Here is a 17921-nt window from a genome sequence, read left to right on the forward strand (position 1 = left end):
CACGCCGCAACAACATTATAATTGGATCGGGTTGCACGCCGCAACAGTGATAAATGATATGGATCGGGTTGCACGCCGCAACAGTGATAAATGATATGGATCGGGTTGCACGCCACAACAGTATTTTTATGATTTGGATCGGGTTGCGCGCCGCAACAATAAATGATAAAAGTGGTTGTTGATTGTTACAGTTTCCTTATTCTTTCTACCGCAAATTTTAGATTGTTCTTTATGCTTTTCTCCTGAATTACTGTTGGTAAATGATATCCCCCCGCCACGCACTGTACCCCCCCCCCCCCCCACCCCATCCTTAATTGTATATTTCTATTTTATTTTCCGCTGTATATGATATAACTGCACAGGTTTATTTGGTAGTCTGGTCCTAGCCTCGTCACTACTTCGCCGGGGTTAGGCTGGGCACTTACCAGCACATGGGGTCGGTTGTGCTGATACTACACTCTGCACTGTGTGCAGATCCCGGAGCAGCAGCATTTGGAACTTAGCTTGGTTGGCTGACTTCAATCCAGTCGGAGATTCCGAGGTAGTCTGCAGGCGTCCGTAGGCCCTGGCATCTCCCTCTATCCCTTCATCCAGCTTCATTTACATATTTCAGAAACAGTGTATTACTTAACTTTCAGACCTTGTTTGTAGTAATTCTAGACTGTCTGTGAAGCGTGACCCCAGTTCTGGGTAGATTTTGTTTAAGATGTTGTATCGGATATATATTCAAATGGTTCTATTGATTCTTCCGCTTGTTTAAAATTCCGCTGTTTATAAGCTATTGTTTCATAGTTGTAATGTATTAAAAATGGGAAAAAAGATAATTTGTTCAAACAGTTGGCGTGCCTAGCTTTCATTAGTAGGCGCCATCACGACTCCCGAGGGTGGGAAATCCGGGTCGTGACAAGTTGGTATCAGAGCTCTAGGTTACATGGGCCTAACAATTCACAGACAAGCTTAGTAGAGTCTGAGGGATCGGTACAGAGACGTCTGTATTTATCCCCCAGAGACTACAGAGTTAGGAAAAACATCACATCTATTCTTTCCTGTCGTGCGGTTTGGTTTCTCAATGCTAATTGAATATCTACTCTGTTCTTTCGCAGACGGCGAGAACACGTGCTTCCTCATCCACCGATCAGCAGCCCAAGCCCCCAGCAGCAGCTCCCACGAGGGGCAGAGGCCGAGGCCGTGCTAGAGGCCGAGGTTTGGGCAGAGCTCAACCTAGAGCAGCAACACCAGCGGCGGAGCCTCAGGTTGACTTCGATGATGAGGTTCCGCCCCAGACAATTTCGGTGGGCCCAGCTTAGGTCCCAGAGGGGTTTATTGCTACCCCACTACTCCAGGATGCTCTGGTCCGTCTAGTGGGCCTTATGGAGAGTGTCACCTGGGCATGCTTGCTTCCTGTAGCACCAGCCGTCTCTCAGGCTGGAGGAGGAGCCCAGACTCCTGCTACTCGCACTCCGGAGCAGGTGGCTCCCCAGTTTCAGACTCCAGCAGCTCAGCCAGTTGGACCAGTTCAGCCGGGTGTGGTAGCTCAGACCGGTGATGGAGCAACTATGTCTGTCGATGCCTTGTGGAGATTGAACAGGTTCACCAAGCTCTTCAATACCACTTTCAGCGGTGCATCTTCTGAGGATCCCCAAGATTATCTAGACAGCTGTCATGAGGTTCTCAATAACATGGGGATAGTGGAGACTAATGGGGTCGACTTTGCTACTTTCCGCTTGTCTGGATCCGCCAAGACTTGATGGAGAGATTATTGTTTGGCTAGACCAGCCGGATCACCATCTTTGACTTGGGAGTAGTTTACTCAGCTATTTCTGGAGAATTTTCTCCCTATCACTCAGAGAGAGGTCTATCGGAGGCAGTTTGAGCGTCTCCAGCAGGGTTTTATGACTGTTACTCAGTACGAGACCAGATTCATCAACTCGGCCCGTCATGCTCTTATCATACTTCCCACCGAGAGAGAGAGAGGGTGAGGAGGTTCATTGAGGGGCTTATTCAGCCTATTCGACTTAAGATGGCTAAGGAGACAGGGAGTGAGATTTCTTTTCAGGAGGCGGCCAATATGGCCAGGAGAGTTGAGATGGTTCTATTGCAGGGGGTGGTCAGGGGTCTATCAAGAAGCCTCGTCATTCAGGCAGATTCAGTGGTGCCTCGTCTGGAGGCAGGGATTCGTATGGTAGTGGCCATCCTCCTAGGCCTTTTCTGTCAGCACTTCAGGTTTTTCACGGTGCTTCAGGTGGTTGTGGTTCTCATATGCATGTTCTGATCAGCAGTCCTACAGTCCACCACCAGCTCCTATCAGTGCACCGGCGCTCCAGAGTTTTTGGGGTGGTCATTCAGGTCGCCAGGCTCAGTCTCAGTTTCCTCAGCCGCAGCTCTCGGGTGGATGCTTTGAGTGCGGTGAGTATGGTCATATCCGGAGGGCTTGTCCGAGGTTGGTGGGTACTCAGTCGCAGCAGCAAGTTCCCGTGCTATGGTTCAGGCGCCGGGTGCTCCACAGCCCGCTCAGCCAGCTAGAGGTGGAGGTAGAGGTGCTATAGGTGGAGGTAGAGGTATTAGAGATAGAGGTCAGGCCGCTAGAGGTGGAGGCCAACCAGCAGCAGGTCGTCCCAGAAATGTAGTTCAGGGTGGTGGGGCCCAGCCCCGATGTTATGCTCTACCAGCCAGGCCTGAGGCTGAGGCTTCCGATGCAGTTATCACAGGTACTGTTCTGGTTTGTAGCAGAGATGCTTCAGTTCTATTTGATCCAGGATCTACATACTCCTATGTGTCATCTTATTTTACACCGTATCTGGTCATGCCTAGTGATTCTTTGAGTGCTCCTGTATATGTGTCTACACCGATGGGTGATTCTATTGTGGTAGATCGAGTCCATCGTTCGTGTATAGTTGTGATTGGGGGTCTTGAGACTCGTGTAGATTTGTTATTTCTGGACATGGTTGATTTTGATGTCATATTGGGGATTGACTGGTTATCACCTTACCACGCTATCTTGGACTGTCATGCCAAGACTGTGACCTTAGCCTTGCTGGGTCAACCTCGTGTAGATGGAGAGGGACTCCTGGTCATTCTACCCGTAGTGTTATCTCATATATGAAGGCTCGACGTATGGTCGAGAAAGGGTGTTTGGCCTATTTGGCCTATGTTCGTGATTCTAGTGCTGAGGTTCCTTCTATTAATTTTGTGCCTGTTGTTCGTGAGTTTCCTGAGGTATTTCCTTCATACCTGCCGGGTATGCCACCCGACAGGGATATTGACTTCTGCATTGATTTGGCTCCGGGAACTCAGCCCATTTCTATCCTGCCGTATCGTATGGCCCCGCCTGAGTTGAAAGAGTTGAAGGAGCAGTTGCAAGACTTGCTTGAAAAAGGTTTCATTAGACCTAGTGTTTCGCCTTGGGGTGCGCCGGTGTTGTTTGTTAAAAAGAAGGACGGATCGATGCGAATGTGTATAGATTACCGGTAGCAGAACAAGGTTATAGTCAAGAATAAGTATCCATTGCCGAGGATTAATGATTTGTTTGATTAGCTTCAGGGTGCCACGGTATTTTCGTAGATTGATTTGAGATTTGGCAACCATCAGTTGAGGATTAGGGCATCCGATGTCCCTAAGACAGCCTTTCGCACTCGGTACGGGCATTACGAGTTCTTGGTGATGTCATTCGGGCTGACAAATGCCCCAGCAGCTTTTATGGATTTGATGAACCGAGTGTTCAGGCCTTACTTGGATTAGTTCGTGATAGTCTTCATTGATGATATTTTGATGTATTCCCGCAGCCGGGAGGAGCATGAGCAACATCTTAGAGTGGTTCTTCAAACTTTGAGAGATAGTCAGTTGTATGCTAAGTTTTCGAAGTGTGAGTTCTGGTTGAGTTCAGTTGCATTCCTGGGTCATGTTGTATCAGTAGAGGGTATTCAGGTTGATCCGAAGAAGATTGAGGCGGTCAAGAACTGGCCTAGACCAGCATCAGCTACAGAGATCCGGAGTTTCTTGGGTTTGGCAGGCTATTATCGTCGCTTTGTGGAGGGGTTTTCATCTATTGCAGCCCCGATGACTAGGTTGACCCAGAAGGGTGCCCAGTTCAGGTGGTCGGACGAGTGTGAGGCGAGCTTTCAGAAGCTAAAGACAGCTCTGACTACGGCATCGGTGTTGGTTATGCCCACAGGTTCAGGGCCTTACACAGTTTATTGTGATGCATCTCGTATTGGACTTGGTGCGGTGTTGATGCAGGATGGCAAGGTCATTGCCTATGCTTCGGGGCAGCTGAAGATTCATGAGAAGAACTATCAGGTTCATGATTTAGAGTTAGCAGCCATTGTTCACGCGTTGATGATTTGGAGGCTTTACCTGTATGGCGTGGCATGTGAGGTGTTCACGGATCAGAAGAGTCTGCAGTACTTGTTCAAGCAAAAGGAGCTAAATTTGAGGCAGAGAAGGTGGTGGGAGCTGTTGAGAGACTATGATGTCACAATCTTATATCATCCGGGAAAGGCCAATGTGGTGGCCGATGCTTTGAGTAGGAAGTCATTCAGTATGGCAGTCTTGCTTATATTGCGGTCGGTGAGAGACCACTTGCTTTGGATGTTCAGGCTATGGCCAATCAGTTCGTAAGGTTGGATGTTTCTGAGCCCAGACGTGTGTTAGCTTGCACAGTCGCTCGTTCTTCATTATTGGAGCGTATCCGAGATCGGCAGTATGATGATCCTCATTTATGTGTCCTTAGAGATACGGTGCAGCACGGAGGTGCCAAGCAGGTTACCTTAGGAGATGATGGAGGTTTGAGATTGCAGGGTTGAGTTTGTGTGCCTAATATGGATGGACTCCGAGAGTTGATTTTAGAGGAGGCTCATAGTTCCCGGTACTCTATTCATCTGGGTTCCGTAAAGATGTATCAGGATTTGCGGCAGCATTATTGGTTGAGGAGAATGAAGAAGGACATTGTCGTATATGTGGCTCGGTGTTTGATTGTCAGCAGGTTAAGTACGAGCATCAAAGGCCTGGTGGTTTGTTCCAGAAGATTGAGATTCCTGAGTGGAAGTGGGAGCGTATCACTATGGACTTCGTTGTTGGACTCCCACGGACTCAGAGGAAGTTCGATGCAATGTGGGTTATTGTTGATAGGCTGACCAAGTCAGCACATTTCATTCATGTGGCAGTCTCCTATTCTTCCGAGAGGTTTGCTGAGATCTATATCCGGGAGATTGTTCGTTTTCATGGTGTGCCCGTGTCTATCATTTGGGATCGAGGTATGCAGTTTACCTCGCATTTCTGGAGAGCAGTTCAGCGAGAGTTGGGCACACGGGTTGAGTTGAGCACAGCGTTTTATCCTCAGACGGACGGGCAGTCCGAGCGGACCATTCAGATTTTGGAGGATATGCTCCGAGCTTGTGTCATTGACTTTGGAGGCTCGTGGGATCAGTTTTTACCTTAAGCAGAGTTTGCCTACAACAACAGCTACCAGTCGAGTATCCAAATGGCTCCTTATGAGGCCTTGTATGGTAGGCGATGTCGGTCGCCGGTCGGATGGTTTGAGCTGGGAGAGGCTCGGTTGTTGGGTACGGATCTAGTGCAGGGTACCTTGGACAAGGTTAGGATCATTCAGGATAGGCTTCGTTCAGCTCAGTCCAGGCAGAAGAGTTATGCCGACCGTAAGGTTCGTTATTTGGCATTCTTGGTCGGTGAGCGGGTATTGCTTCGGGTGTCACCTATGAAGGACGTGATGAGATTTGGGAAGAGGGGCAAGCTTAACCCTAGGTTCATTGGCCCATTTGAGATTCTTGATCGAGTGGGAGAGGTGGCTTACAGACTTGCGTTGTCCCCGAGTTTATCAGCCGTGCATCCAGTGTTTCATGTGTCCATGCTTCGGAAGTATCATGGCGATCCTTCCCACGTGTTAGATTATAGTACTGTCAAGTTGGACAAGGATCTGTCCTACGAGGAGGAGCCGGTAGCTATTCTAGACTGGCAGGTTCGTCAGTTGAGATCGAAGAGTTTCCCTTCTGTTCGTGTTCAGTGGAGAGGTCAGTTGATCGTTGCCAACTCCGCACCACTAAAAAGTAGCGAGAGAGGGACGCAATAGCTTTTACCCAATTTTGGGTCGGGATCGAATCCATAGAGAGCTAGGATTGGAGTCGAGTATCTATCTAGTTGAGGATTGCGTGTATGCTCTTAATTGGTCTTCTATTGATTTTTGGATTTTCTTTATAATTCTATTTTTATCAAACTACTAATTAAAAATGCAACTAGATTGAGCTAAGAGATAAATTGCTACAAGTGGTATCTATAGTTTAAAGGGCAGCAGGGTAGTTACCTTCACCTAGGTGGCTAATTGACGGGTAATTGCATCTAAGGCTCGATTGACATGATTGGGAAAATATGTTATAACCGTTACTCAACACTACCCACTCTACACCTCTCGGTAGAAAGAGTGGTTTTGCCCAATTGACTCTCTCGAGACCAATTGGGTATGCATATATGCCCGAGCAACTAGGGTTCAAGTCGGGTAATTACTCTCTCGAGGTTTAACCCTTTAGTTGGGACTATCAAATCTCTTGAGTCCATTCCAATTCCTTGTTGAGTTAATTTTGGAGACTTAGGCTCTCTTTCTTAAGAAGAGCCAAGCCAACTTAGCACAAACTAGTGTTTGCAACCACTAATTCATAAATTAAACCATAAAATTGACCCAAATAACAAACACCCATACTCAATCTAACCTTAAATCACAACACTCATCAATTACCCACACTAGGGTTGAGCCACAACCCTAGCTAATGGGTTTAGCTACTCATACTTGAAGATAAAATCAGAGAAGTAGATGAAGAGAAAGACATAATATTAAATTACTGAAGTAAATATAATGATTCAATTGCTAGAACTACGTTAAAATGCCCAAAATGGCTACAAAATGGCTTCTCACGAGCGCAGCTACTGTTCTGTAATATCTGATAATAGTTGCTTACCCTAAAAATGGAAAAATGTTCTACTTATACTAAGCTGGAAAAACTGGACAAAAATACCCCTACGGGGTCAGTGCAGACCGCACAAAATGGTGTGCGGCCGCACTAGGCTGTTGACTCTAAAAAAATCACTCTCTGAACCCAGGCTCCGCGGACTGCACAGAATGGACTGCGGCCGCGGAGGGAACTAGCGCGGTCCGCACAAACACGATCACGGACCGCACAGGCTTGAAACTTGGCACTTGACATCTCTCTGAAGTTTACTTCCGCGGACCATATAAAATGGTGATGCAGCCGCGGTGTCTCAAGTGGGGGCCGCACAATATCTACTGCGGCCGCACTGCTTTGATGCCCTAAAAATCCAGTCTCTGAATCTCCCTAGTGCGGACCGCACAGAATGGACTGCGGCCGCACTAGGCTAGTTTGTCCTGAGTTGTCTTGTCTTTGATACTTGTGTAGGTTTCACTCCTTTTGAGCCGATCTTTGACATCTCGTTACTTTGTTGATCAAACCTGCAATCAAGCACAACTTATGAGCCTTTTGGGACTATTTTGTAAGAATTTATAATCAAAGTGCAAGCAATGAGGAGCATGAAACACGTCAAAATCCCTAGTTATCATCAACCTGCTGAGGCATCGACCTGGGAGTCCGAGTCCGATATGTGGAGCCGTTATCCCCACCTTTTCTCCGACTCAGGTGCTTCCTTCTTATGTCCGTTCGAGGACGAACGGTTGTTTTAGAGGTGGAGGATGTGATGACCCAAAAGGTCATCACTTGTTTTAGAAATAAATTCAGTGTTCCGAGGCCTTAAAACATCCTTTTTATCTCACCTCGATTTGTGTGTGTGGTGTGCTTTAGTCAACTTATGGTTAAATTTGATTATGGTTGACTTTAGTCAACGTTTTTAGCAAACGGACCCGGATCCGTGTTCCGACGATCCCGGGAGGTCCGTAGGAAAATATAGAAATTGGGCGTATGCCCGGCATCGAATTCCGAGGTCCCAAGCCCGAGAAATGAATTTTTAAAGAAAATTATTTTCTCGAAAATATATGAGTTTTTGGAAATGAAATGTGTTTGAAATTTGATGGTATCGGGCCCGTATTTTGGTTCCGGAGCTCGGTACAGGTCTTATATGTGATTTAAGTTGAGTCTGTGAAATTTAGTAAGAAACGGACTTGAAATGACGTGAATCAGACCTTATTTGAGAAAATTGGAAATTTTGATATTCTTAAGTGATTTCATGATTTTGATGCTAAATTCATAATTTTTGATGTTATTATGGTGATATGAATGCACGAGCAAGTCCGTATGATGTTTTTAGGTTGGTGTGCATGTTTGGTTTGGAGCCCCGTGGGCTCGGGTGAGTTTTGGATAGGCCACGGAGTGAAATTTGGACTTAGGATGTTGCAGATTTTAACTGGTATATTGCAGGCCTGCAGGCTCCGCATTTGCGAAGCCTGGCTCGTAAATGCGAGCTTGCAAATGCAAAAGTTATGTCGCAAATGCTAAAGAGCCCAGGCCAGCATTAGCTCGCAAATGCGAGGTACTCATCGCAAATGCGATGCCTCCAGTTGTAGCCAGTCGTCGCAAATGCGACAAATTTATCGCAAAAGCGGCTTCGCAAATGCGAATGTCCCTTCGCAGTTGCGAATCCTGGTCGTAATTGTGATACCTGCAACCTGTAAATTCATAACTTAGACGCATTTCAACCATTTTTCACACTCGTTCAAAACCAAAACACTCTTGGGCGAATTTTCAAAGACAACTTCTCTTCCAAATCGATTCTAAGTCATTTCTAACTTGTTTTCTTTAATCTTTAACATCTTTTCACATGATTTCAACTCAAAATCAATGATTTTCATGGGGGAAATTGGGTGTTTTGGTAGAACCTAGGTTTTTCAAATTTTGGGGATTTGGACCTCGATTTGAGATCCGATTTCAAAATAAATTGTATATTTGAGTTCGTGGGTGAATGGGTAATCGGGTTTTGGTTCGAACCTCGGGTTTGACCATGTGGGCCCGGGGTCGATTTTTGACTTTTTGGGAAAAACTTTAGAAAACTTATTTCCATGCATTAGAATTGATTCATTTAGCATTTATTGATATAATTAACTAACTTGTGGCTAGATACGGGGGAATTGGTGGTGGAATCAAGAGGTAAAGCGATAGTTGAGGCTTGAATTGTGTTCGAGGTATCGAGGTAAGTGTTTGGTCTAACCTTAGCTTGAGGGATTAGGAGTTGTGTCCTATTTGCTATGTGTTATTTGTTGAGTACGACGTATAGGCATGGTGACGAGTATCTATATGTCGGGGTCAAGCATGCCCGTGAGTCCTAGATTGAAATCATTGTGTTCTTAATAATTACTACGAATGCCTAAGTTGTTGATTTTTTGTGTTGGGCAAGAATTATGATTATTCCCGTGGAAGTTGCTTATGGTTGAGTAATGGTGCTAGTTGAGGTTTCTTTTGTGAAGTTAAATGTTGGAACAGGTTTGGTTATAGCTGACTCCCTTGCCGGGACTTATTTACTTATACTGTCGATTCCCTTGCCGGGTTAGTGTTGTTTCCTTATTGTTCCCTTGCCGGGACTTTTTTTTGTGTGATTGATGTCGAATTGTATATTGGGATCGGGTTGCACGCCGCAACAATATTATACTTGGATCGGGTTGCACGCCGCAACAAATATTATATTTGGATGCACGCCGCAACAACATTATAATTGGATCGGGTTGCACGCCGCAATAGTGATAAATGATATGGATCGGGTTGCACGTCGCAACAATATTTTTATGATTTGGATTGGGTTGCGCGCCGCAAAAATAAATGATAAAAGTGGTTGTTGATTGGTTACAGTTTCCTTATTCTTTCTGCCGCAAATTTTAGATTTTTCTTTATGCTTTTCTCCTGAATTACTGTTGGTAAATGATATCCCCCCGCAGCATGTCCCCGTCCCATCCTTAATTGTATATTTTTGTTTTATTTTCCGCTGTATATGATATAACTGCACAGGTTTATTTGGTAGTATGGTCCTAGCCTCGTCACTACTTCGCCGGGGTTAGGTTGGGCACTTACCAGCACATAGGGTCGGTTGTGCTGATACTACACTCTGCACTGTGTGCAGATCCCGGAGCAGCAGCATTCGGACCTTATCTTGGGTGGCTGCCTTCAGTCCAGTCGGAGATTCCGAGGTAGTCTGTAGGCGTTTGCAGGCCCTGGCGTCTCCCTCTATCCCTTCATCCTGTTTCATTTACATATTTCAGAAATAGTGTATTACTTATCTTTCAGACCTTGTTTTTAGTAATTCTAGACTGTCTGTGAAGCGTGACACCAGTTCTGGGTAGATTTTGTTTAAGATGTTGTATCGGATATATATTCAAATGGTTTTATTGATTCTTCTGCTTGTTTAAAATTCCGCTGTTTATAAGCTATAGTTTCATAGTTGTAAAGGATTAAAAATGGGAAAAAGATAATTTGTTCAAACAATTGGCTTGCCTAGCTTTCATTAGTAAGCGCCATCACGACTCCCGAGGGTGGAAAATCCGGGTCGTGACAAAGTGGTGGAGATCTCTTGCAAGTTGGCAACTTGCCTTGCCTTTGTCTCTTGCAAGTTCAATTTCTCCTATAAATACTGATGCTACTCTCCTTTCCTAAACACACCTTCAGATGTAAAAGTAGAAGTAATTCTACTAGCTTTTGTCTTCCTTTTCATCATAGAGTATTTTGTAAGAGAGTGAGTGTTGGGAAACACTTGTGTGAACCCTTTTTTTGGAGTGATCTTGTGAGGTTATTCTCTTGGGGTATTTGGACTAATTAAAGTATTTACTCTAATTTTGTACTCTCTTATGTACTCTTGTTGGTATAGTAAAATTGCTTCTCTCCGCTTGTGGACGTAGGTCTCCTTGACCGAACCACGTTAAATTTGTGCCTTCTTTATCTGTTTTAATTAGCATTATCAACTTGTATTATCTTTGTTATTGTCATTATAACGTTGTTTGGCTAAATTTCACACTACCCGGGTTCCCGATCCTAACAAAAAGGGTCCCACAACTAAATCTTCAGTTGCACTCCTTGTTGAAGAACTTGTTTAATGCACTACATTTTGTTTGACATGTCACGTTTTCCTATTCGTTTTCTGAAAATAGTCTAACTTTTTGTATTTAAAAATAATTTAATTTTAATTTTTTTTATTTTATTCTTAATAGTATGCTTTTATTATCACAAAATTTTATGATGATTAAGATCACAAATTATAAAAATTCTTTTTTTTAATATATAAACTTACATGTCCAATCAAGCACCATTATATAAATTAAAAGGAAGGGAAGACTGTTAAGAATTGATTTTTGTTTGATGGGTTTAGTTTCTAGATTTTCATTTGCTCGATTTGGTCAATTGATTATCTCGGGGTAGTGAATTGAAGCAACAAAAGAAATGTTTAGTCTTATTACTGAAATTGTGTTTAATTAAGAGAGCTTTAAATGAAAAATGGGGAGGGGATTGCAAGTGGGAAATTAACAAAGCTGAAAAATGTTACTTCCTCTATCTCGTGTTATGCGAGGTTCTTTCCTGCATTTTCTCTCCCAAAATAAATAATACGTATATTTTTATTTTTTAAAAAACATTCAACTTTAAAAATTTTATCTTATCATTAATGAGATTATTTGCTACACAATATGACTTCTTTTAGTACAAATATCAAAAGTCTATCATTTTTAAATTTCACGTCCATTCAAATATTACCACATCAATGGATTGAGGAAGTATTATAAATTTGCTAACAATTTGTCTTAAATTGTTAATTCATGTCGCTTTTAGAAATGGCATGACAAAGAGTTCCTAAGAGATGATTGTGATCAATACTTTAAAATCTTCTTTGGAAGACGTTAAGACTCAAAGAGGTATTTTGAAGAAAACTTTGATGAAATAGAGATTATTTATCTTGTTGAGGTTTGCAAAGTTGAAAAACTAGAGGAGAAAATTCCTAAATAGAGGACTTCATTTTAATTTTATGGGGGTTGCCCATTTGATTTCTTGCCAAGGATGACGAAATGAAAGTTTTTTGTCATTTAAAGTGCTTTATCGGCATAGTTCTATATAAGGATAATATTTTGAACAATTTGTACTGGGCCAAAACGAAATGCAGGATAACTTTGTCCTATATTTCGAATAGTTAAAGGATTATTTTTGGCTGTTTTCGCTTCTATTAGACTACACGAATAAAGTATTAAACTATTTTATATGAGTAATGTATGTTAAAATATTTTGTCTATGAAAGCATGTTGCTTTTCGAACCTTTCGTTACTTGATGAGTGCAAGAAAATCACCATATCTTTTGCGCAACAAAGCCCCAGACAAAATGAAAATTATTGTGATTACACTATCTGAACTAGTAGAACAATCACTATACATTATTTTTCTCTGCACAACAGAGATATTATCACAAATAAAAATCACAATTGTTCTCTTCTACCATAAGATGAGAGAATCCCTGTCCACTCTCTCCCTTTATTTATTTAGAAATTCAAACGAGCACTCATAAATGACGAATACAAGAAGAAAAAGCAAGACAAGAGGTATCTTTTCCCAAAAATAGTGGTATTGAGTTCATATATAACAAGGATCAGAAAGACCGAAGTTGAGTCCCCAGAGCTCAAATCTTCCTTTCATGAAATCATAGTAACCTCCCTTCAACGCCAAAGTCTTATTCACCAAAGCATCACTCACAAATGGGTATGTCAGTAAATTGGCTAGTGATACATTCACAGCTTCCTGCAGTTTATTCATTCACATTATCATCTAATAAATTACTACTTGATATTTAGAAACAAAAGTAAAAAAGACAATTAGTGTGAGAACACTATTTTACCTTCTCACAGCATTTGACTTGCTCTTCAAAAGTTTTATCCCCATGTTCAGCTAGCACTTTGGCCTTGGCAGGTAATCCAATTTTCACCCAATCCTCAATAAAATCGCTAAATCACCACATATATATATATATATATATATTTCTTCAATTAGTAACATAACATAATTAATTGTTCAGTTAAACGTTGTTTTCTTTATATTAATTTGTATAAATTCAATTTACTTAACGATACATACGTTGATTCAGAACCATCTTCTGGGAGTTCCATGAGAGCCTTAATACCTCCACATGCACTGTGGCCAATGACTACAATATTTTCTACGTTAAGATGGAGAACAGCGTATTCTATTATAGCTCCTACTCCCGAGTATTTTGTCTGTTGCAATGCAATTCCAACACAAAAGTTGAGTAAATTAACCAAATGAATATAGAATAGAAAGAAGGAGCTAATGCATAAAATTTAAACTGATAAATGACCTTATCATAAGGAGGGACCATGTTGGCGATGTTTCGAGCCATAAAAGCCTCACCAGGCTGAAAATTCAGCACATGGGATGGACTCACTCGTGAATCAGAGCAAGCAAACACCAGAAACTGTTACATGGTTGGATACTTGATTTTTCAGCTATAGAAAATTAAATTGCAAAGTAAAAAAAATGTAATATAGATCTTATACCTTGGGTTCCTGTCCTTTCTTGAGTTTATCAAACAGTTCTGGGTTTTTGCTGATACATGAAAGAAATTACTTTATTAGGAACTGTCATTTCAAGGAATTGTTTCGTTTAATTATCATTGTATGAAAATTAATGACACGCTTTTAACATGTTAGGGAAAAGAAAAAGAAGGGAACATAGGGGCTTTACTCATATATCTCTGTTTTGAAATAATAAAAGCCAGTCTTGATCCTTTGAACAGGGTCAAAGGATTTGCAGCCTGTCGTTTGTAACTCAGCTGTGATTTCATCAATTCTTTCTGCTACAACCGGTTCCAGTTCTTCCTTCTCACTTCAGTTGCATGATTCCCAAATCCAACACCCATAATTAATACTCTTGGTTTATTAAAATGCTTCTTAAGTAAGAAATGTAGATTCTTAAGCAAGTGCTATTATGTACCACACTGCATCTATTACTCCTTTAGTAATTATTACTCTATAATGAATACAAAATTTGTATAAACATATATGTTACAATATAGTTTGACTACGTGTGTGTGTATATATATATATATATATATATATAGTATCTTTTCTAAGAATAATAATTCAAATATAAAATAAATTTTCAATAACTTTTATTAAAAAATGTTTAAGCAGCTAGATATTTGGAAATATTTTTGTTGAAGAAGTTTTAAAACAAAACTTTGAACAAGTACTTGGGTTAAAAGGAACAACTTTGGTTCATTTTCTAAATTTTTAAAAAACAAAAGTATCTTACGATTCCTTTTTAAAGCATATTTCAGTTAATGTTAGATATACGATGGTCCAAATTACCTGAGGAGGTTCTGGAGTGAAACAATGGCCTTCTCGTAACTTCCCTTTGCCATGTCTTCTCTTTCTGGAATTCCCCAATTTTTAGTCAGAATTTAGCAAACATAAGAGCACTGTTTTTTCTTTCTACTGTATATGGTAAAATCAAAAGGTAAAGATAGACATTAATAGTTAATATGATTAGTGAGTGGCGTTAAAATATGTCCAGAAATATGTCCATTTTGGTTGATTTTCAAGTTTATTTAGAGCTGCTACATGCACATGAAAGAATGAACTGTACACTTTAGAAGAAAATCGCTTCCTTTTTCTCTTGTTTTTATTCTCTATAAGGTTCTTCATGTGTATTCAAGACAACAGCTTACTTAATTTCGGAGATTACTGATATCAACGTAAAAGGTGAATTAATGATAAGAGAGTCACGTATGCTAGCAATGCATTGTTAAGAAGATTTACTTGGCTAGATAAAAAGACATTAAAGTCATCTAATTAAGTATAATATGCACCAACAATATAATTATGTAAGTATTTAAGTTTTGGCACAGAACTGATTATATATACTCGAAAGAAATAGATTGTAAAGTCTAGTCGCCTATAATTTCAATCAGGCTATACTCATGTCAACCAAAGAATATCTATAGGTAAGTTTGACATGTAGAATTTGTAACCTTAAAAATAAAATAAGTTAATATACTACAACATATAAAAATGACTTGGTGATGTAAAAATTCAACTATATACACAATATAAACTCTAATATACGCTATATATACGATCAAGACAAAAAGAAAGAAGGTGAATTAAGAAAAGGTGAGAAGTTATATTTATACCAAAGTGGGGTGATGATGGGAGCAGCGGCGGAAAAGAAGCTGAAGAGTTATTAAGTCTCGCAAAAACAGAAGGGAGAAGAAATGTGGGTGGAAAATTTGGGTTTCTTTAGCCTGCAATTTATACTAGTCAATTAGCTAGTAACTAGTAAAACTAGTTGCCGTGTCCTCTATCATCTTTCTTTGTTTTTGTATACAAATCATTATCATCATTTTATCTTACGTTTTAGGTATGTTACATATAAGCCAAACAATGAAACTGTTGAAAACGATTGCTGGACAAATAACAATTTAAGATTTATTAATTTAAAGTGCAATTTTTTTTTTGTGATATATTAGTGAATTTAAATATGTGTTAGCACGTTAGTTGCCAATTTACCAGATAACCAATGAATATTATAGTTTACAAGTACTGACCTCATTATATAAATAATTTTCAGTGCATAAAATTTAAATTCATTGTAAGTTTTATGCCTAGCCAATAAAGTCAAGTTAATTTGGTCTGCGTGGAGAAAGGTCTTTCAGTCTGCGTTACTTACAAATGCACATATATATATATATATATATGTGTGTGTGTGTGTGTCGTCACAAAAGATTGGACATGTTCATTCTTCATCTCGGTTGGAAGATAAGATGTTATGTAGTTATGTTACTCTCCTCGTAATTCTCTTTTTATATTTACAAAATAATATTCTACCTAGAAATTCAAATTTAAAACTAAATACGGGGTTCTCAAACAAGTGTTATGAGTATTAAATAGTATTAGAAGTACCAAAGTCTCTAATATTAAATAGCAGGAAAGAGATAATACAAATAAAATTTTCAATGTATAACCTATGGCTTAGCTTTTCCTAACACCTAAAACATCTAGTTTGTACTTCTTCTTCTTCTTCTTCTTCTTCTTCTTCTTCTTCTTCTTCTTTTTATTTTTATTTTTTATTTTTTTATTTTTTTATTTATAATCAAAGCCACCTTAATTAGTGGTGGAGGTTAAGCTGACCCTTACCAGTTACCATAATAAAAGTAACTAATAGCAAAATACATGTACGAGAGGAATGTGTAGTCTAGCCTTTCCAAAAAAGAAATTGTAAGATTTGACAGACCTCAATCTCTACAGCCTGTGAACTTATGGACATCTAATATCCTCCTACGTACATCTTATGGACATCTACTGTGTATTTAATACAAGCCAAATGTGAAAACAGCGGCTAAAATACTACTGAAAATTGATCGAACAAGATAGGAAAATCCGAAAACGAGAACAGATAAATAGAAAAATCTGAAAACAAGAACAGATAAATGGAGAATGGTAGATGAGAGACAAGCTATATATTGCTACTAGTGGTTTTGTATCGGTAGAAGGATCACATTCTGACGCGGTTCGCAGCTGGTTGAAATCTTCTTGAAATTTTCAGGAGTTGTAGTATTATTTGTGATAATTGTTTAGTTGTTTAGCCTGTACTACTGTAGAAGCGGATCTAGGATTTCAAGAAGATGGGTGCACCATAACGACGAGCTTGAGACAACTCATGGATGCTAGATGTTGAATATGTAATCCACAATTGCTAAGCTAAGGTTTGAGAGTCGTACATGATGAGATAGGGTGTTAGACAAGAGATATTGGAGGATAATGATTTTTTATGAGTTTAATGATTAACTATACAACAAATATGAAAATATTTTTTCTCTATCTAGAAGTCAATTACCTGTAATTATATGTAACATAACAAGATTTACAACTTCTAAAGACATATATTACAATGGATAAAATTTCTTTACACTTAATTTGCTAGAACATATATAATCTAAATCTTCAGTAAAAGGGAATAGCAAATTTCGAAGAAAAGAAAAACAGAAAATAAAGAAACAGGAGGGAATAACATAGCTAACTTGGAAAATAACAAAAAGAAAAGACAGAAAAAAGAAGATCTTCTGGGGAAAGGGGGGAAAACGAAAGAAAGAAATTAAAAGATCAAGAATGAGTAGCAAATTTTGGAAAAACTAAAAAAGAAAAGAAAGAGTTAAAACAAAATAACATTGGTTCGTAAACACATAATGGTTGTAAAGGAAATATGCACGCAAGCAGTGCCTTAGTTCACATGTATTCTTAACTTAACCATAGTTAGGTCATTATAATTGTAGTTAGTTCATTAGTCTAATACATGTACAACTGTATATGAGTTGACACTAGTTAGTTGGTCACTGTAGAAGGTAGTTAAATAGTACTGTACATTGTAACTCAGACATATCGAAGAAGAAAATTTCATTCTTTGCTCTTCTTCACTCAAGGTGCTCTTCTCTTCTCTGAATTCAATCATTCTTTCAGCTCAATCATAAGAAATTAACATGGTATCAGAGCAGTTAATTGAGTGATTCTAAGGAATTTTCGAGCAATTAAGGAAAATTCGAAGGAATTCGCTCATTTCTGTTCTCTTCAGAACCCTAATTTTGTGCAATTGCAGTTTTTTTTGGCACTTTGATTTGACCTAATTCATGGCGATCTCTGAAGGATCAAGCAGCACTGTGAATGACAGAGCCAATACAGCCGGAGGATCCACGATTCTCGATCATAATCACCCGCTATATCTACATCCTTCCGATGGACCTGGATCCATGTCGGTAGGGCTTATACTAACTGGAATGGAGAATTATACTCTCTGGAGTCGGGCCATGAAGGTCGCCTTGTTAGGAAAAAATAAACTGTGTCTAGTTGATGGATTGACTTCAAAAGAGGATTTTGGATCTGATCTAGCACACCAGTGGGATCGATGCAACACGATAGT

At 40.0% G+C, this 17921-nt stretch overlaps 1 protein-coding gene across 1 annotated transcript; it reads right to left on the bottom strand.

Moving 5' to 3' along the window:
* On the bottom strand, positions 12313-15230 carry LOC109214657 (carbonic anhydrase, chloroplastic-like). Its single transcript, XM_019378597.1, has 8 exons — positions 15142-15230; positions 14318-14381; positions 13692-13832; positions 13505-13553; positions 13306-13422; positions 13065-13204; positions 12829-12934; positions 12313-12731 (listed from the first exon to the last, which is right to left on the bottom strand). Exons 2-8 carry the CDS (start codon positions 14368-14370, stop codon positions 12567-12569), a joined length of 771 nt encoding a protein of 256 aa, XP_019234142.1. The 5' UTR covers positions 14371-14381; positions 15142-15230; the 3' UTR covers positions 12313-12566.

Source organism: Nicotiana attenuata, chromosome 2 (assembly GCF_001879085.1).
Source record: "Nicotiana attenuata strain UT chromosome 2, NIATTr2, whole genome shotgun sequence".
Lineage (NCBI taxonomy): Eukaryota > Viridiplantae > Streptophyta > Magnoliopsida > Solanales > Solanaceae > Nicotiana > Nicotiana attenuata.